The following is a 20,550-nucleotide window of genomic DNA, read 5'->3' on the forward strand; positions in this document are numbered from 1 at the left end:
CACTAAATCTCCAAAAGACCGGCCAGAAACAAAATAAATGCATAAATAAAACGATCATCGCTGGGATTGGTACTAGTACTAACGTTCAGTGTCGTCCCGGGTTAGAGTGGTGGGGGGTGGGCGCTACACCCCTGGTCTGCAGACGCGCACGCCTTACTGCGCCGGCGCACTACCACGCGTTTTCCGGTAGAAGCCTTGTTGACAATGAGTCAAGTGATCAGTGTCCGTCAGAGAAGCACCGCACACGGGAAAAGTTGTTGTTAGAGTACAGTCCGGCATCTGACACGGAATGATATCACCTAATTTGCGTTTAATCATTTAAGCACACTGACGTGAAATGGATTATTATGGATCGGACGTGGAGACGGACGATTGCAAGAAGCCCTTGTTGCAGCGTGCGGATAACGATGAGGTTGAAAAGGGTGAGGGAAAACCCGCTTTGTTTCATTTATTCCAGACAGCTGTTTGCTATTTTGAGGCTAACTCAGCATAATCGCATCGTCAGTTCTGTCCCGATAATGATGTATTACAAGCTGTGCACTTCGAAGCGTAAGATAGGTTAGCTGGCCAACGTTATCTGCCGCCACGTTACGAAGTTCGGTGTTGTTTTCTTTCCGCCGCTGTTGCAACCCGGCAGACGGGGCAGTGATTGCAGGAGTAGACCTCCTCAGTCGAGGAACAGTGCGCAGTCTTTTTTTTGGGTAGAATTACCCAATGCAGCTTGCGGTGGGACAAAGCTCTTTGCACGCGTTTGGTTTGTAACGTGCGTGTTGCAAACCTGCAATCATATGATAGTCACACTGTCCTGCGTGTCACTTTTCCGCTTTTCCTTGCTCGCGGATCAGCTGATAGGTTGTGTGACGTCTGTCAATTATTATGCAGCTGTGCAATCTGGAGCTGTTATGATTGTGGATTTTAAACGGCGAGATGGCGAGTCAGTGCCAGTAATATTTTAATTGCGTTGAGCTTGAGTGCGGAATGGGTGCAACCGTTTCGGCTATATGTTACAGTACATATGAACCATGAGATACATTCCTGGCCAGGGCTTGTGTACGAGGAAGTGTTCAGCAGAAGCATTGGCGCCGATTGGACAGCTGTATTGTATGACTGTGCTAAAAAATACTTCCACTTTACTAAATGTGTGAACACAGGGAACTTGAGACAGTCGTGTTCTGTCTCCTCCTATGAATGTGCCTATAAGGATCGATATATAAATGCAACTATGGAATATTAACAGGCATTAAGAAGTGGATCAGTGCATTTGAATGAAGTTATTGTTCTGTGACAAGCGTGAGAAAAGTGACAATTATGAAGAGGAATGCAGATGCACGCTAATGTACGCATGTCATTGTGTGGCTGCATTAACAAACATACTGTTCCCTGAAAGTGGTCTGCATGGTTTTTAAATTATGAAAGACAGAGGTTACAGGTTCAGGCTTTGCACTGCAACAATGAGAGACAAATCGAATACAGACGTTTCTCATCTCCCTCGAATGGAGGGGAAACAGACCGCAATCAATAAAGACTTTGTCTGAAGTGCTTTTCGTTTATTTACTTACAGCCAGCTGACGGATGCTCTTATCCAGAGCAACCTGAAAACATACAGAACAGTACATATAATGAAGATTTGTGAGGCATTCTGTATGGATTCAGAAAGTACCAGAGATACCACAATCTATGCTCCTATAATGTGCGTGAAACAATGCGAAGTGGTTCGATTGAAAATGGTGCTTTTGAAATATTAATTGTTACATAGTTTACATTCAATAAATTAATGTGTAAATTGTGCAGAGTTGAGATCCACGTATGCCATGTAATAAGGGTAATAATGAGTATTTTTTTCAGTACCATGTACAGATGAAAAGTCTTTCAGGAGACCTGCTTGGGCCTGAATTCAGAAACAAGGCCTGTTTTATAATGACATTTTTCTCAATAATTGGTGTTAACAAATGTTAAATCTATGTCAAAGATACTTCTTCCTAAGGAGAATTCTTTGTGGTGAATTTCAAAAAATAATTTCACACAGAATGTCCCACGAATGACTAACAGGCAACGTCTGAACATGTGCTGCTCCCTCAGATAGTGCGGTTATAATCAGTGCCATACTGAGCACAGAAGCCCTGAATTCAGTTATATCAGCACCAAGTACAGTAATACCACACAGTGATTAATGTACCAGGAAAGGAAAGATTGAAGTGTTACACTGAGGTAGGGAAGCCAAGATGGAGTCTGAGCAGGTGGGCTATTTGCTGCCGCAGTCCTGTCACTCCTCTTCACCCTGTGCTCTTTAGTAAGCACCTGACTGCCCGTGTACAGACTGAGGGCATAAGAGGAGCTCTGATTGGTCGGCAGTGCCAGTGTGTGAGGATGGCTCTGTGACCTAAGCAGGCAGAGGGTATAAGAAGAGCTCTGATTGGTTGGCAGCGTCATGTGATCATGGCTTTGTGACCGATGCAGACTGAGAGTGAAAGAGGAGCTCTGATTGGTTGGCGGTGCCAGTGTGTGAGGATGGCTTTGTGACCTAAGCAGGCAGAGGGTGTAAGAAGAGCTCTGATTGGTTGGCAGTGTCATGTGATCATGGCTTTGGAATCGATGTGTCCCTACAGCGCCCGCCTGCTGCTCCTCCCGCTACGGCCTGGCCGTGATCGCATGCTACGGCTTCTTCGTGGCCTACGCTCTGCGGGTCAACCTGAGTGTGGCCATGGTGGACATGATCAACACTAACATGACTGGCAACGTCAGCTCCTCCCTCTGCCCCAGCCAGGGTCCACCACGGCCAAAACACAACCACTCGGTGAGTAAGCCTCCTCAGTCTTCACCGCACGTCACCTGGTTCCTTCTGTCTGATATATAGATACGTATGTTGTACAGAATATCATCCATTTATACAGCTGGATAGTTACTGAGACAAAACAGGTTTAGCACCTTGCTCAAGGGTAAAGTGAAGGTACTCTATGTGGAATATGAACCGACAACCTTTGGGTTGTGAGATCTGCTCAATACTACTTACCACTAGTTTTAGTGAGCACTTCTTCATGGCAGTTGAGCAACACTGTTCTCTTAGTGCGTTGAAACATCTTGGTTAAGTGTATTGTCTTGTGTCTTCATCCAATGGAAATCAAAGGGTTTGTAGGCTCTGCAGTCTGTGGTGGTTAACAGTGGCTGTGGTTCCCCAGGCAAGCGTTTACGACTGGGACTCAAAGACGCAGGGCTGGATCCTGGGCTCGTTCTTCTACGGGTACATCCTGACCCAGATCCCGGGCGGCTACCTGGCCCGGATATATGGGGCCAAGTGGCTTCTGGGCATCGGGATCCTGGGCACGGTCATTTTCACCCTGGTCACCCCGCTGGCGGCAGACATGGGCGCGGGATACCTGATCGCCGTGCGAGTGCTGGAGGGCATCGGGGAGGTAGGCCTCCGTGCCAGCTGCACACGCTGTCGTCCAAACAGTCGTTTCAGTCTCCCAGAATCCTTTGAGTTTGCGGATGCGACTGCCCAGTCAGGGAGGGGTGTGAAGGAGTGCAGTACTACCCCAGTGCGTGCGGTGGACTGCAAAGTCTCAGCTGCATGAGGGACCCCTCCATCTCCTTCATCATCCCGTGCTCTTGTATATAGTGGAATCTCTCACTTGCCATGCTAACTGCAGTGAATGCTGGGAGTTGTAGTTTCCTCTGTTCTACAGTCAAGAAATGTAATGAACAACACGACTAAATGCTAGTTGCATCATAAACTACATTTCCATCTCTTTGTGTGTTATTGGAGTTACCGTACCCCGCCTTATGAGCATTATACACAAAAGTTAAACTTGAGACTCTGCCCCTTCATATGCTGTAGGGATGACACGTATCCTGTTAGGATCCTGTAGGGGTAATAACATCCAAGAACCCGCCTTCTTCATCATGCTGTAAGAGTAGACACACCCAAGGCTAAAGGAAAATGCCAAGCCTAGATGGGCTGAACAGCCTGTTCTTGTCATTAAACATTAAGCTTATTATTTTTCCTCCTCTTCCGTTTGACCCGGAGCCTTCCAAGGGCTCTCTGCAGTGGAGCTCATGTCTCCTGTATCTGTGTGTTCTGTCCGTGCCCATGTGCAGTGACACAGGGCTGATTTTGTCTTGCCCCTCAGGGTGTGACCTTTCCCGCCATGCACTCCATGTGGGCGTCGTGGGCCCCGCCCCTGGAGAGGAGCCGGCTGCTCACCATCTCATACGCAGGTACGATGGTCAGCTGACCTCTCAGGCTGACATCACTTCCTCCTTCCCGAGCTGTTCGCCTTAAGGTGCAGTTTTCAAAACAGCTGGGAATGAGTGATAAGGAACGGGAAGGGTAACATTAATTCCTTCCTTTGATTTCTTTTTAAAATACTGTAATCAATATAATTAATCTACAATATACATCCATCTTTGTATTTTCACAACAGGGTTGTTTTCTTGTTTCGTTTGCCTTCCAGGTGCTCAGCTGGGCACTGTAGTGGCGCTCCCCTTGTCTGGCGAGATTTGTTATTACTTGGACTGGACGTATGTTTTCTATGTGTTTGGTAAGTCTGAGGCATTGCACCCATTGATGGGTCATTCCTCCCAAAACACTTGTGTACCTCTGGTGTATATTCCAAATCAGAATCCCAACTGTGTGCTTCGACTGTGAGCATGAAGGCTGTGCCAGATGTTAGTGGGATTGTCATGTGTGTTGTGTGTGTTCACTGGGCTAAAGCGTACTTCTGGGAGGCACAGAGCTTCGCTATTGTGCTAAAAACTCCAGCTACTTGTAATAGTTGCTGTTTATTTTACGTGTAGGATCACAATGTGTTTTGGATTCTGTGATCTATTGACTGACGTATGGTAGAATACTTTGGCTTCCCTTGTGTAGTCAGGTTGGACAAATTAACTGAAGACCTACTTCGCCAGACTGAAGACCCACCTCTTCAGACTGCATCTTGGTTCCACCTCAGTATACAACACTTGTATTACTTGCTGTTTATTTTACACTCAGTATCCCAAAGTGTTATAGATTTTGTGATCTACTGACAGATGTGTAGTAGCTATACGTGGCTTCCCTTGTCTAGTCAGGCTGCAGAAGTTAACTTGTGGTAGGGCTTGAATAGTGTTATGTTCACGCTCACTGGTCTGGGAGTGTCGTTAGCCTGGTCTGACACTGTTGTTCGTTCAACTTGAGTGGATGCGCTTCTGTTCTTTGGTGCTGGAAGTCACTCTGGATAAGAGCATCTGCTAAATGAATGTGGTGTAATGTAATGTAATGTATTGTAATGTAAAACCCTGAAAGGCCGATGCTGGTGAGCAGATGTGTTGAATTGTGCCCTTGCTGCCTGCAGGAGCCATTGGGCTGCTGTGGTTTGTCCTGTGGGCCTTCCTGGTGAGCAGCACCCCCGACGCGCACAGGACCATCTCAGACCAGGAGCGGCTCTACATCACTTCATCACTAAAGAAAGAGGTAAGAGCAGTTTACAGTGGAGGGGGGGGTTACTTGTCTCAGCCGTCACTGGTGTGCAGCACTCGCCTGGGTGATGCACGGGAGTGAATCAGCAGTAGAACACTCATGACACATCAGCTGAGGGATTTATTTTGACAGTTAAATTGGTAGATTCAAAGAGACTGATTGTGAATTCAGCCAGGACACCAAGGCAAACACACACACACACACGCACACACACACACGCACACACATATTTACGATAAGTACAGTTTATGACTTTAATGACTACACTGAGTCAGGATCTTGGTTTAACGTCTCATATGAAAGATGATGTCTTCCTACAGCACACTGAACAGGAGCATTGGTCTCCTGTTAAGTCCAGAGTGAATACTGCCCCCCCTAGTGGCCCACTTTAGCCCTGAAACTTGCCAGAGCAAGCTGTGTTCATTTTCCCAACACGCACGAAGTGTCCTCTACTCAGTGCCACATTTGACAGGTTTGTGTGGATCACAGACAAGTAGGAGAAAAGCCACACGCCCCTGCCAGTTACACACTCTGTGCTTTGTGTCTGCTTGTCACTGGCTCCGAGATCTTATTTTTATCCATCCATGCCTCCCCATGCTGTTAGGTATTGGTTGTAATCTGGCAGTAATGAGTATTACCATTACCTCAGCAAATGAAAGGAATCAATAAGAATAATACTGCTAAATAATAATAAAACTGGTAAGATACAGCTTTGTACTTATGAAATGAAGAAATATAAAGCCAGGTTGCAATGAGGTTTGGAGGTATTTGAGTCAGTACACAGATGACTTTTTGGAACCACTAACTGTTGCCCAAGTCAAACATTATCAGCAAAGTTACATGCCTCTTTAGATTGCCCTGTAAAAATCAAAAAAGAATACGCTGTTGCTCAGTAAGAAAGCGAATATACTTATAAATGCAAACAGGGGTGTGAAATTTTGTCCTGATGCTGGCAGCCTCCATCACAATCCTTACTGTTCCTCAGTAAGTGCAGATATGTAAGTATTGTTACAATACAGAAATATAGCATTTTCACATTGATTACGATGGACAAATTAAAAACCCAGCCGTCTTGACTTAGTCTTTTTTTGTTTCTATTTAACCACTGCCCATGGCGTGTAGTTTTATTGTTGAAATGAATACTTTTAATATTGCATAGAAATCCCCCTAAGATTTCCTATCTCAGAGCAGCTCAGCTGTGCTGTTAAAATTTCTCAATGTAACTAATGATCAGGTTGCTGCAAAGACTCAATCGTCAAAGGCTGGTGCGTTTCACTGTCATGCTATTACATGATTTTGTGCTAGGTGGCAGCAATGAGTTATCTTTCTGACATTGCATTGCATTCCTCAGAGAGCTAATGAAAGTATTCCTCCCAGAAAAGGCTGTTTGTGCCAAGGTAACAATACCCATGTGCAATGAAAGGTATTAGAACAATCTGTGTGTTTATTAGTTTTCTATATTTACACTACATACAAACTAATGAAAGTGCAGTGCTTACTAGATCAGCCTTCTTGTCCTAGATCAGTCCTTAGTTTTGCTGTGTGCAGTTCCATTGGAAATATGTGATATGCTAACCCGTTTTATTTCCCCACATTTATTTGTTTTGCACGGCTGTGTGTGTAATTAATTGGGCTGTGCTTTTTTTTTTTTGTAAGTAAGATTGCAGAATGGAAGAGCGCACAGTTTGAGGTGTGTTCACCAGGTTTCGTGCTCCCCCTCAGCTCTCCCACTCGTCTGAGTCCGTCCCCTGGGGGTCCATCCTGAGCTCCCTCCCTCTGTGGGCCATTGTGGTCGCTCACTTCTCCTACAACTGGACCTTCTACACCCTGCTCACCCTGCTCCCCACCTACATGAATAACATCCTGGGCTTCAGCATTAAGCAGGTGGCTCTGCCCCCCACACCCCGCCCCATCACACTGCCAGCTCGTAGTGATCCAGCAGGGTACACGGGCATGCTTCTGGGATGCTAGGCCTGTGTGGGTGTTAAGGTGGAAGCGTTAAGTACCTCAGGAGAATGTATGCCTTGAGCGCTCCATCACCAACGATGTAAATGTCAAATTACTCACACGTCATTTAACACGCCAGCTGCTCCTCCGTTAACTGGTTTGACCAGTTTCTTTTAGGGGGAAAATATCTGCCCTTTCAGTGTTGATCTCATTATACAATATTTTCAGGTGACACAGGTTAACACAAACAGATGCACGTGGCGTGCACGATACTAATGCATAATAGTGTCTACGTAAGGAGGGTGTGAAGTTCTTTTAAAGAACACGTTGAATGGGGTGACACCCTTAAACCCCAGAAAAGGGTGTAGTTGGAACATTAGCTGCAGGCTGAATTGTGTGTAGCCCTGCTTATGAAAGAGGTGGCAGGGTGCCTTGGTCACAGAGCATTGTAATAGTCTGCCTTTTATTTTTTCCTGCCTCTTGAAGAGTTCTCACAAACGTTGCTGTACGCTTGTTCAACGTTTGTTGTTTTTTATTGTCTTAATGCCCGCTTACAAGCTGCTGGAGTTGCATGTTTTCCCAGTCCTCACCTCGCGGCCGTTACCATGGAAGTAGTGAGGGCTCTCTAGCTTGCAAGTGGGTGTGAAAAAAATAAAAAATGACAAGACCTCCACAGAGTGGTGGTGCGCCTCAGTGTGTAATGAGGAAATAATTAAAATTACAGATAAAGTCCCACTTTGTGGTTCTGTCACGGTTCTTTTGTACAAGCGGGGATAAAACATCAAGCAACTTCCCAAAGGAAAAGAAGTTCAATTTCCCAGCATTCCACGCAGTTTTGCGTCACTTTCTGAACAAACGTACAGCAGCGTTTATAAGAACTCTTAAAAAGGCAGGACAAAATAAAAGGAAGACCATTACAGCATCATGGCCTTAACAAGCCACCCCCTCACATCTCTGTAGAATATCCATCCACTCTGGGTGACTGTTACATTTTGTGTGTCATGATTGCTGGTGGAGTAGCAGATCTACAGCATCCTCTGAAAGCGTGCTGCCGTTAAGTGTTAACCTGCTGCGTCTGCTTACCCCCGCAGAACGGAACGCTGTCTGCGCTGCCCTACCTGGGCTGCTGGCTCCTGTCCCTCTTGGGGGGACAGCTGGCCGACCGCCTGCGGGAGACCTGCCACTTCTCCACCGTGGCCGTGCGCAAGGCCTTCACCCTCATAGGTGACCGGGGGTCGCCGCCCCTCTGAGCCAAGAGGGTAGGGGGGTCAGTCAGGGGCTCAGAAAGTTTAAGGAAAACAGATTTAGCCCACCCCCCGTACAGAGGAGTGGGTGAGTTCTGGCTCAGCAGTGGTAGGTAGAAGCCTTTTGTAACAGTCCTGTGAGTTCCACAGGTTCTGGGTTAGAACATGGAGGCCTAGTGCATTTCTCTCCAGGTCCTGCTGTTGCCATATATTTCTACCTTCTTAGCCATCGCATTTCATATCACGTTATTATCATTTAGCAGACGCTCTTGTCCAGAGCGACCTACATACACGACAGTTTTATCCATTTATACAGCTTGATAAATACTGAGGCAATTATGGGTTGAGTAACCTGCACAAGAGTACAGCAGCATCCCAGTACAACAGTGTCCCAGTTCGGAATCAAAACAGCATCTTTTCCTGCTCCTTACCGTTATGCCACACTGCTGCCTCACATTCCATTACCCATTTATGCCCTTTTCAGGGTGTTTATGGCTCATGTGTTTATATAGCCGAATATTCCCTGAAGCAGTTCATGAGAAGTACTTTTCCCAAGGGTACATTTGATGTGGGCCACTTAAGACATAAAGAACCTTCTGCTTCTTGAACCTGTAGCCCACGCTGCCACCCTATTGGCCAGCAGCAGCAGGGCTGTGTCTCAGGTGTGTTTGTCTCTGTGTGGTCCGTCAGGGATGATTGGGCCGTCCGTGTTCCTGGTGGCCGCAGGGCACACCGGCTGCGACTACGTCCTGGCTGTAGCCTTCCTCACCATCTCATCTGCCCTGGGGGGCTTCTCCGCCTCCGGGTTCAACATCAACCACCTGGACATCGCCCCCTCGTAAGTCTGAGCAAATCTGCGCAAGTCTGTGCACATCTGCGCAAGTCTGCACAATCAGTGCACTCTTGACAGGGAATGACATGTTTTTCTTTTATAAAATCCAGCAGTTCATTTGATTTACAATTGATCAACTGATTACAATTGAGCCACATCAGAACTCCAGACTTTGGTCAAGCTCTTGGATGCTTCATGTGTTTAACTCCTAAACAGTGCTTGTACCTGTACTAAAATTAATTTATCATGTCTGCACACGTACTTGTGTAAAAATGAAGTGGCCAGCAAAATTAAAACTGTTTTAAAAAGCTATTTTCCCATACTGCGCCCATAATGATCATGTATGACTTGCCTTTCCACTGCCATGGTGCAGAGTCCATCTGGGCTTGGTTAGTAGCTGAATGGGTAATCTCCTGGGGGAAAAAAATTATTGCTGGAAGTTGTGCTAGTGGATCAGTGGGGGGCAGTCTTACCTGATGTATAAGTAGAGAACAAATGCCCGAAAGAGGTGATCGGGACATGGTGTTATAGGAGATGCTGTCTGCTCTTAGAGATGTGCTGTTCCTATCTAACTTTTCGAAGAAATGCAAAGTAGCCGTGAAATCGTATTGACCATTTTATTGCATGTTTTTATATTTAGAGCTGCCTTGCATTCTCTTAGTGTCACTTGACTACTCGTTTGCACTCCCAGTGGACAGGAGAAGAATAGCAGCAGCCTGTGCCACATGGGTAGCATGACTAAAAGTTTGTGAATTTAATTTTGTGTGTTCCTGAGCCTCACTGACACACCCACAGATCCTCTTTGAAAGAAACTATTCAAGTAGAATGTCGTCTGTGCTGTCATGGAATTGACCGAGTTTGGTGGTTCTTACTATAAAAAAAAGGTCCTGGATGATGAAATTATTCCTCAGTTCACATTTTTCTCTCCTCAGCTACGCGGGAATCTTGCTGGGGATTACCAACACCTTTGCCACCATCCCAGGCATGGTGGGGCCAGTCATAGCCAGGGCCCTCACACCACATGTAAGCAACGTCTGAATGAAATGGTTTACAGAACGTGGGAGCCACACAGACAGACACACACTTTTATCACCACACTGACAGTGACTGACTCAGCACTGCCAGTAGCTACCTGTTCACTTTTAGCATATTTTATCTTAAATGGAGATTGCACCTATGGTGATTTAAAATGCTGTACTTATATGCACACACACTACATGTGAACACTTAACTGATACTCAGACTAACCTGTTCCTTTAATGGATCGGGAGAGATGTGTGTGTAACCATAGATAAATTAAGCTAATAGGCTGACTTTTGTGTGGCAGCTGCTGTAGAACTGGTTGAGGTGGTTATACAGTCTGTACTTGTCTTTTTGTAGGGTGTTTTCTGTTATTGCCAATTTGTGTCTGCAGGTTACATAGTTGTTGACAGAGATACAGGACTTACAAGAACTCTTTAGCTTTACTGAGTCCTCCAAATGAATGACAAGAGGTCTATGTTATTATGATGCAATATAATGCATACATTTGCATATTTAATTAGTTTTGACAAGATGCCAGGCATGAACTCTTCACTGATTATTTTCTGAACAAACATCGTGGTTCTATAATGACAACGATATTAATCATTTTGATTTCGTGTCGAGTTTGCTGGATATTTAATATATTTAACAACGTTTTACAATTGTGCTTTCCGCTAGTTCTGTACATGTGTGTAAATTTTTTCGCTGTGTTACATTGTTGTATGTGCATGTCTAATGGTAATGTCAAAAGGACAGTAAACTACTACGGCTGTTTTTTTTAGTCATGCACATTACCGCCACAAATGCTTTGTAGGTGTGGTGCTGTGATTAGTCCATCATTGTGATGCAGTTTACTGCTGTGGCTGTCTGATGATTTCGCTCTCGTTGCAGAACACCCTAGAGGAGTGGCAGACGGTCTTCTACATCTCGGCTGGAATCAATGTGTTCGGCGCCATTTTCTTCACCATATTTGGAAAGGGTGTGGTCCAGCCCTGGGCATTCCAGAAGATGCACTCCCACGATAACTGAATCTGCTGCAACAGAGAGCCAGTGTTCGCTGTTCTTTTTTAGGACACCTTCAGGTCTGGTAGCCAGTTGTCAAAGTCACTTGAAAGGTCATTGTTTCTTGTAGGTAGCTACGCCTCACTCACTTTCTGTTTTTGACCGCTGTGCGTGCAGCCTGAAGTTCTGACACAACTAATGAAATGAAAGGAAGCTAATATCTGCCAGGACTGACAGCTGGACTGTGCTCAAAGGGAAAAGCCACGCCCACACCATCTGCAAACGACCGACAACGCTGAAACTGTGTTATCAGAGTCAGCTGAGATCTGGATGAAATCCAAGTCGCTCTGACAACTGGCACTATCACAAATTACTTCCTAAAATGTCCTAAAATTGACACAGTACCCACGCTCTCTCAGTTACATATGTCAACAGAGCAGTAGAGACCAGGCCTAAGCTACCTGCTGTGGTCTAGACTGTTCTGTGCATTACACCGGAGAAAGAATTAGCCTTTTCAAATATTTTTATTTGTTTCACTTTACTGGCACAGGACAGTTGTGAAAAATGTACTGTTAATTAGTGGATTTACATTTTTCTCCCATTTTCTCCTGTTTCTGTCCTTTTTTGCCAAATCAGATTAATGTTTAATGTAACTGATGTTTGTTTTTCTCATCCCTGAGGGCATCGGGAAGCATCTTACCAGGCTGATGCCCTCAGGGTTATATAGCCTTGTCTTAGGTCTTGTCCTGTCACAGTCTTACGTTCACGTTTTAGGAAATCTCAATCAATTGTCCTGATATGAATTCCAATTAATTCTTGCTCTAAATCACTGACGTTTCTCAAAATGTCAACGTCGTCGGATGGAAGCCTGACTGCACAGATTTTGGAACTTGAAGGGAAAACTAGAAAACTTGAAAAATGACAAATGATAATTACTGACTGCATGACAGACATTTTTTTAGTCACTACATTTTATATACTCAGAACATACTAATGATTTTTCATTCCAGTTTTTCATGTAGCTCATGAGGATGCCTGAAATATTGGCAATTTTTTATTTTAATTTTCATTTTTGTGTTGTATGTTTTGTTTTCCACTTGTAGCTGTTCTCATTACAATCCCTGTCCAATGGGCTGATGAATCATTCATAAGCTATAATCAAATGTTAGGAAATAAAATTGGCCCAACACCTAATTAAACGTATCAAAGGTGATATAATTAACAATTGTCATTAGTTCAGCATGCTTGAAAACTGACACTGCTGTCAGTGCTGGCTTTGTAAGTACAGAGTGCTGGAGATGTTCGAAATGTTGGCCTTAACTGTGAAAGGAGTGAAGGGAATGGCAAAGACTCCCTGTGATTCTTGAACATTGCCACGCGTAAAGACGTGATGTTTACACTTGCGTTGATATTACTGCACTATGCGCATTTCTCCGTTGTGTTTCTTTCTGTTGTATTTGTTGTGTCAGTTCTTTAATGCCACCAGCTGCAGACACGCGCTCCAGATATGAGCATATGAGACTGACAATGGGAAGCAGAGCCGTGTCGGCTATCCAAGGCGTCAAAACCGAAGCCAAAGCAAAGAGCACTGGCAGCGGAGGTGGATTAGACACCGTAGTGTGCTCTTGATGATGTCAGGTAACCTCACCTTCACCTTTCCCAGCTTGTGGGATCAGGGAGACAGTTACTTTTTTTTTTTTTTTTTTTAGCTGTGAGAAATTATAAAGTTTATTGACGTATAACTGTAATCATATGGAAGTCCACTCTTCGATTATCCTTAAATTAAAGATGTAATTTATATTGAAACATATAAATTACTCCATAACCTATTGATTATTTGTTAAAAGTAGTACATAACAGAGAAAGCAGGAATGTGTTTTAATTATGTATATTGTACAACATATCGTACAGAATAATAGAGCACTTGTAATTTAAATATTCTGCATAAAATACCAAAAGAGGTATGTGTTGTCTTTGTGCATAATACCTGTATATCGCTGCATCCCAACCTGTTTGGTCACTTTTTTTTTTTATACAATAGAACCTTTTACAATGGGATTGTCACAGGTGGTTCATCTTCGAATATGATACCGTGTCCTTGGCCACATTTTTTCTTGCAAGCGCCCTTTGTTTAGCATTTAATTAAAAACATGATGTGCCTAAAACCTGTTGGTTCTCTTTCGTTTCATTCCATAGGATATGTGCAGTCGGGTCACATACAAACAGTCATACTAGGGTTGAGTTAAAGAAGTGTAACGTTAAGTCTCTAGCATACACCTGCAGTTACTGTATAGTGCGCGGGTGTAGCTTCACCATATTTACATTTTTCGTATTTCTTGCAAAGCAACAACATTGGGCTAAATTGTAGAACACATTGGAAACAGTGGATGAAATGTTTGAAATGCACTTAGCTCCTAAGTTAATTTAATTTGATAGAAAGCGTTAGAAGACGGAGTCTACTTAAGAAAGCTAGGGAATGACTCAAAAGTTCACACATTCTGTCGTTACACAAAGCTAGACAGTAGGTATAGCTTTTTTCCCGTCCTCCTGTTTGCATGCGTTGAAAAATAAACAATACTAAATGTGTATTATCTTAAACTAAGCAGGTCGTAGAGACTGAAACCTCACACTGGTCACGCATGTGGTTTTCTGTCAATTGCGTCGGAATTTCTCACACCTCACGGTCCCTGCGTAATGATGCTGTATCTGGTCCTAGAGGGGGTATGGGCAATGAGGGCTTTGACGACAATTCCAGCACCCCCTCCCGTCAGCAATATAAGCGGATCAGCGACAACATCCCGTCTCTTCTGCGCCGAACGCAATTCATAGATAGAAGCACAGGTAGGAGCCTCAGAATGCAGCATCTTTTATTTGTCTTTAAGAAAGGCCGATGTGCGTAATTTGCATTTCACCCAAAACATAGCACAGGAGAAAAGCCGCATGAATGCTATTTTGTAAGCCTTGTCTTAATGGAAATAAGATAACGGTTGCCGGCTAGCATGGGGGAGGATGTTGTGTTGCATGCGGCTATAAGCAACCTGAGCTACACAAGGATGAGTTAACATGGCGGCGTGATGTAGGAGGAGGGAGCGGAGAGCTTAATCCCTCTGCTCGACATCTCCCCGATCTCAGGCGCTGTTCACCGCAGAGTGCGCAAGAGGACCTCCGCTCCTCATATCTTTACAAGCCAATATTGTAACGCTTATTATAAGCCAGTTGTATAAACATTTTTTATTTTAGCTGCCCATCAGGGAATACAAAAAGGCTTGGTTTTATTTACCAAGAATGCCATCGCTAAAGGCGCTGTATGTCGCCGTCTAGGTATAAGGCGATGTCTGGAATGCCGGCTATTAAGGATCCAAACCCAGCTAGCGTTAGCTAACCACATTTTGCTTTCGTAGTCATTTCCCCGTCAACAAATATTGCTAGCTAGCAGATACAGCTGGCCAGCCTGTTAGGACACGGGCAAATAAACATCCGAGCCACTACAGCTTTAGCAAAATGATACCGCGCTATGTAGCAATTCAGGTACGCGAAGGGTGGGTTAACCTGGTCGCTGGATAGCTAATTGTATGGGGGGGCGGGGGCGGTATGTGTCACAAGCTATTAACAAAACTTTATTTTCGTTCGTGGCCCTGTAGCGTGCTAGGTCATGCAGTTATTTTGAAGGTCAAACTCTTTTTCCAGTGAAAACAACGTGATGACCGCTCAGATGATTCTGTGGGGTCACACTGGTCAGCTGGCTAGCTGTCATCTGTCAAATGTCACTCCATTAATGCTCGATTTGCATCGAGAATTGAATTCACACAATTAACTGCATTTTTAAAAAAACGTTTACGTGACTTCCCGATGTTTGTCGCCATTCCAGTTGTACTTTTATCGGCATCCGTTAAATTGCAAAGATGTGGATGCCCAGAACAGCAGTGATTGTCTTCACAAATGGCTGCTATTCTTTTCGATGGTGAGAATAAGTTAGACACAAAATGGAGGACAGCTTGACTAACGATACACACAGAAGTGGAAAAAAAGACCTTTTTGAGCCCGGTGCTGCTTAGCAGATACAGTGCTAAGGTGTGATGTGTGACTGATCAGGGGTGAATAAATTCCCCCCTCCGCTCGGTGCAGGAGAGGGGTGTGAGGAGGGGAGGGAGGGCTGAGTGCTTGACGCAGTGCCGTGCCAACTGGCTTCTTTTTCTGTGACGCTGAAATTAATGGCTGAGGGGGACTCAGTCCTTGAAGGAGTTCTCCCCTCTACCTTTATTCTAGAGAGTGGCTTGTGAGAGGGTAGAAGGACTTCATACAACACTGTGTTTCTGCCTTCCAGGTGCTAACCTAGGTAGCTATTTTAAACTCTGTGCTGAAACAGCTTTACAGTTGTTTGGACCACATTTCAAAGGATTTATTTTTGGGGACGTCTGAAGTTCACCAGCGGGACCCAGGAAGTGTCTGTGTGCATTGTGTTGGTCAGAGTAATAGCTGCAAGAGTGTTAAGAGGAATATATGCCTGTTCCTCGGCGTCAGTGGTTAATTTTTTCCCCCATCGCAGTTGTCGCTGCTCCAGTGTCGTGTGAACTGAAGCGTCCGCCATGGGCAAGGAAAAGCTACACATCAACATCGTGGTGATCGGCCATGTCGACTCGGGCAAGTCCACCACCACCGGGCACCTCATCTACAAGTGTGGTGGAATCGACAAGCGGACCATCGAGAAGTTTGAGAAGGAGGCCGCTGAGGTGCGCGTGATGTATTCCATCAGCCAAGCATCTGTCCCTTTTACAAGTCTTTCTGCATTTTCACTGGCTGGAAGCAGAAGTTGTTTCTCCCAGTTATTTTACCCAGCATCAGTCTCATAAGCAAGGCACAGCAGTATTGCTGGAAAGTCAGATTATAAAAGTATATTCTGCAGGTTGCTGAATGAGTGTCGTTTGCCGCAGACGTCTGCTGTTGCACACTCATTTTGTTTATTTGTTCTTGCCAGATGGGCAAGGGCTCCTTTAAGTACGCCTGGGTGCTGGACAAGCTGAAGGCAGAGAGGGAGCGTGGCATCACCATCGACATCTCCCTCTGGAAGTTTGAGACCAGCAAATACTACGTCACCATCATCGATGCGCCCGGGCACAGGGACTTCATCAAGAACATGATCACTGGCACCTCCCAGGTAAGCAGCGGGGACCAGGGTTCCCCAGGCTTTTATGAATGTAGGGTGGCAGTGTGGCATAGTGATAAGGAGCAGGGTTCGTAGCCGAAGCGTTGCTGGTTTGATTCCTCGCTGGGGCACTGCTGCTGCACCCCTTGGGGAAGGTACTTAACCCACAGTTGCCTCTGTAAAATAAATACCCAGCTGTATAAATGGATAACGTGAGTAACAGCTGTAAGCTATGTAAGTCGCTCTGCTGAATGACAATGAACATAATGTAATGAATGAAAGAAAGCAAGATTTAAGTATGTGCAGTCATAATAGTTTTTCACACAGGTAACCTGGACATTTGTCTCAGGACTCTTTTTCATAATAGTGTTTCACACAGGTAACCTGGACATTTGTCTCAGGACTCTTTTTCATAATAGTTTTTCACACAGGTAACCTGGACATTTGTCTCAGGACTCTTTTTCATAATAGTGTTTCACACAGGTAACCTGGACATTTGTCTCAGGACTCTTTTTCATCATAGTGTTTCACACAGGTAACCTGGACATTTGTCTCAGGACCCAAGTCTCTGTGGTGGCCTGCTGTTGCTTTGGCTTTGTACAGGACATAACAACAGGATGAATTCAGTGCTGGTGACAGGCAATCTGTGTAACATAACATGTAATGGCACCTCAAAAGCTGAACCGCCATATGAAAACGGTGGCGATATGTGATCTTTCCAGGCGGACTGCGCCGTGCTGATCGTGGCGGCTGGCGTGGGCGAGTTCGAGGCCGGGATCTCCAAGAACGGGCAGACCCGGGAGCACGCTCTGCTGGCCTACACGCTGGGCGTGAAGCAGCTCATCGTGGGCGTCAACAAGATGGACTCCACCGAGCCCAACTACAGCCAGAAGCGCTACGAGGAGATCGTCAAGGAAGTCAGCACGTACATCAAGAAGATCGGCTACAACCCCGACACAGTGGCGTTCGTGCCCATCTCCGGCTGGAATGGTGACAACATGCTGGAGGCCAGCCCCAACGTAAGCGGCGGGCGGGGGTTTCCTTGACGTGCCAGACGGCAGCACCGTGTACTGAATGGCCTCTTTGTTACCCTGCCGGTTGGCTCATTGTGGTATCGTTTCTTTAGATGACCTGGTTTAAGGGCTGGAAGATCACGCGGAAGGAGGGCAACGCGTCAGGAACCACGCTGCTGGAAGCCCTGGACGCCATTCAGCCCCCCTCCCGCCCCACCGACAAGCCCCTGCGCCTTCCCCTGCAGGACGTCTACAAGATCGGAGGTAGGGGGGGGGGGGGGGGGGTCGCAGAGACAGGGGGGTGACTGTGGAAAGGTGGGGAGCTGCAGCATGTACTGTATGAATGGGGTTTGGATTAGTGTAAAGCCACAGTACTGAGCATCCAACTGAACTAGGAGCAACTCTGTTCGAAAATCACATGAATGATAGTGAAATGTTAAATTATACGCATTAAGAACATAATGGGCAGCAGTGTGGCGTAGTGGTAAGTAACAGGATTCGTAACCAAAAGCTTGATAGTTCGATTCCGCGCTAGGGCATTGCTGTTGTAGCCTTGGGCGAGGTACTTAACCCAGAACTGCCTCAGAAAAAATCGAGCTCTGTAAATGTGTAAAACTGTAACTTATGTAAGTCATTGCAGATAAGAGCACCTACTAAATCACAATGTAATGATGAACGAAGGACCGCAGTCCAGTTAGTGAATGAGTTATATACTATTTTATCTTTTCTTTATATTTGAGGAGAGAAACTGTCTTATTTTGTTGAGATCTTAGTCCAGCCCGGCAGAGTTTTGGGGCTTTGCGGCTGCATTGGGCAGTGCGGGGTGTGATTGTGGGTCTCCCCCCCCTCCTCTCTGGCAGGAATCGGCACCGTGCCCGTGGGGCGCGTGGAGACGGGAATGCTGAAGCCCGGCATGGTGGTGACCTTTGCCCCTGTTAACGTGACGACCGAGGTGAAGTCAGTGGAGATGCACCACGAGGCGCTGTCTGAGGCCCTGCCTGGGGACAACGTGGGCTTCAACGTCAAGAACGTCTCCGTCAAGGACATCCGCCGAGGCAACGTGGCCGGGGACAGCAAGAACGACCCGCCCCAGGAGGCTGCCAACTTCACCGCCCAGGTGAGCTGGGAAGCTGAGGACTGCAGTATTAAAACCTCAGTGGACTAGTGAGCTACAAGACTGAAAGACACTGTAACTATGGTACTAAAAGTGGTGGCACTATGATGAGCTTCCCAGCTCACTACTGCAGTGAGGTTTTAACATCACCAATGTCCATAGCGCTAACGTTCATAAATTCAGTGGACAAAGCTCTCGTTACCTTTTAGCTAGTTCACTTGTTAGTTTGCTAACCTGGAACAAGCAGAAATGAAGGTTAGCTCTTGATGATGATGATGATGATGATGGTGATGATGAAGATGGCAGTGCCATTGACCGTCCCTGCCCTTCCTGTCCCCGCAGGTGATCATCCTGAACCACCCTGGCCAGATCAGCGCCGGCTACGCCCCAGTGCTGGACTGCCACACCGCCCACATCGCCTGCAAGTTCGCCGAGCTGAAGGAAAAAATCGACCGCCGCTCGGGCAAGAAGCTGGAGGACAACCCCAAGTCCCTGAAGTCCGGAGACGCCGCCATCGTCGACATGATCCCCGGGAAGCCCATGTGTGTGGAGAGTTTCTCCGAATACCCCCCGCTGGGTGAGCGCCCCCTGTGCACTGCATGCAGGGAGAATGAGGATCTTACACTTAATACAGTCAGTATCAGTAGACATACTGGATTTGTGTTCTAGACGGTTGCTTCATATTAGCTAGATGCGGGTGCCCTGCCTGGATAAGAACAAAAGCGTTAAGTGATGAATTCAGTTTGTGAGAAAGAGACACAGTGAATCAATGAGAGTTCTCAAAAAAGATTTTGCACTGCCCTCTAGTGGTGCAACGAGCCAAGGGCAGGGTTTGAAATTCAGAAACGGTGCAGTTACATTCCAGCATATTGTTTGATGGACAATATTATGCTCACAGCTGCAGTTTCCCATACAAGCATCTAGAGATGAAGAGAGGTAGACTGATAGTGTGCAGACCTTACATCCTAACTCCTAAAGTGCAGAGAAGACAGCATGTGTGAATTGATTTCTTTGATTATCCCCCCCCCCCCAGGACGCTTTGCGGTGCGCGACATGCGCCAAACGGTGGCGGTCGGCGTCATCAAGGGCGTGGAGAAGAAAGCCGCCACCACCGGCAAGATCACCAAGTCCGCCCAGAAAGCGCAGAAGGCCAAATGAATGCTGGGCAGCGCTGCCGACTCCAGGGTCACCCGTGGCAGAACGACGGTCTCACAAACCTTCTCTCCCATCGGCCGCTTAAGCTCCATAGTCAAAGACTGGTTAATTATTACAATGCATCGCAAAAGCATAAGGAGGAAAAAAAAAACATGTCAGTCAAGTCAGGATGTTGATAACGACTATCAATTTTAATGTGTACCATTGCAGTCGGATTTAATTATTAGCATTATTTATTATTAGCTTTAAGTGTGTACATTTGAATGGGACCGTGACCATGAGCACCGCGTGTGAGAGGCATAAAGACCAGTGAGGAAGCAAACCCTGAACTCTCTCTCTCTGGAGTGCAGTGTTAGTCCAGTCTTCATATTGTCGTCTTGCTTTTGTGTTCGTTTGCATCTACTAGGTGTTCACAGCTGATGGTGATAATACTTAAATATCTTTAGTAGATAAAGAAATGAATGCTGTGCTGTTTTAGCTTTAAAGAAAAGAAAAAAAAAAAACCCTTTTGCCCCAGTCTTTCTCTGATTCTGGCCGCATGCAATGTTTCGGTGCACTTTATCTGCTAAAAGTCTTTGCTCTCTTCGCACTTTGATTGGCGTTAGCTTCCCCTCGCGTTTGC

The 20,550-nt window shown here is 45.8% G+C and overlaps 2 protein-coding genes across 2 annotated transcripts; both read left to right on the plus strand.

The window, feature by feature from the left end:
- Window positions 1-214: 214 nt before the first annotated feature.
- slc17a5 (solute carrier family 17 member 5) lies at window positions 215-12,026 on the plus strand. The gene is made up of 11 exons (XM_036546788.1): window positions 215-422; window positions 2,607-2,794; window positions 3,177-3,410; window positions 4,128-4,215; window positions 4,452-4,538; window positions 5,331-5,449; window positions 7,178-7,339; window positions 8,494-8,626; window positions 9,337-9,484; window positions 10,411-10,501; window positions 11,393-12,026. Exons 1-11 carry the CDS (start codon window positions 338-340, stop codon window positions 11,528-11,530), a joined length of 1,473 nt encoding a protein of 490 aa, XP_036402681.1. The 5' UTR covers window positions 215-337; the 3' UTR covers window positions 11,531-12,026.
- Window positions 12,027-14,252: 2,226 nt separating this feature from the next.
- eef1a1a (eukaryotic translation elongation factor 1 alpha 1a) lies at window positions 14,253-20,079 on the plus strand. The gene is made up of 8 exons (XM_036547378.1): window positions 14,253-14,344; window positions 16,050-16,233; window positions 16,479-16,658; window positions 17,369-17,665; window positions 17,773-17,923; window positions 18,520-18,776; window positions 19,116-19,350; window positions 19,807-20,079. Exons 2-8 carry the CDS (start codon window positions 16,090-16,092, stop codon window positions 19,929-19,931), a joined length of 1,389 nt encoding a protein of 462 aa, XP_036403271.1. The 5' UTR covers window positions 14,253-14,344; window positions 16,050-16,089; the 3' UTR covers window positions 19,932-20,079.
- The last annotated feature ends 471 nt before the right edge of the window (window positions 20,080-20,550 follow it).

The sequence above is a fragment of the Megalops cyprinoides genome, chromosome 15 (genome assembly GCF_013368585.1).
Source record: "Megalops cyprinoides isolate fMegCyp1 chromosome 15, fMegCyp1.pri, whole genome shotgun sequence".
NCBI lineage: Eukaryota > Metazoa > Chordata > Actinopteri > Elopiformes > Megalopidae > Megalops > Megalops cyprinoides.

Excerpts from the sequence above, each read along its gene's own strand:
- slc17a5 (XM_036546788.1), top strand. The coding sequence starts at position 338 with ATGGATTATTATGGATCGGACGTGGAGACGGACGATTGCAAGAAGCCC. Across the intron at positions 3,411-4,127 it reads TGCTGGAGGGCATCGGGGAG|GGTGTGACCTTTCCCGCCAT; the intron begins GTAGGCCTCCGT and ends CTTGCCCCTCAG. Across the intron at positions 10,502-11,392 it reads CCAGGGCCCTCACACCACAT|AACACCCTAGAGGAGTGGCA; the intron begins GTAAGCAACGTC and ends CTCTCGTTGCAG.
- eef1a1a (XM_036547378.1), top strand. The coding sequence starts at position 16,090 with ATGGGCAAGGAAAAGCTACACATCAACATCGTGGTGATCGGCCATGTC. Across the intron at positions 16,234-16,478 it reads TTGAGAAGGAGGCCGCTGAG|ATGGGCAAGGGCTCCTTTAA; the intron begins GTGCGCGTGATG and ends TGTTCTTGCCAG. Across the intron at positions 17,666-17,772 it reads TGCTGGAGGCCAGCCCCAAC|ATGACCTGGTTTAAGGGCTG; the intron begins GTAAGCGGCGGG and ends TCGTTTCTTTAG.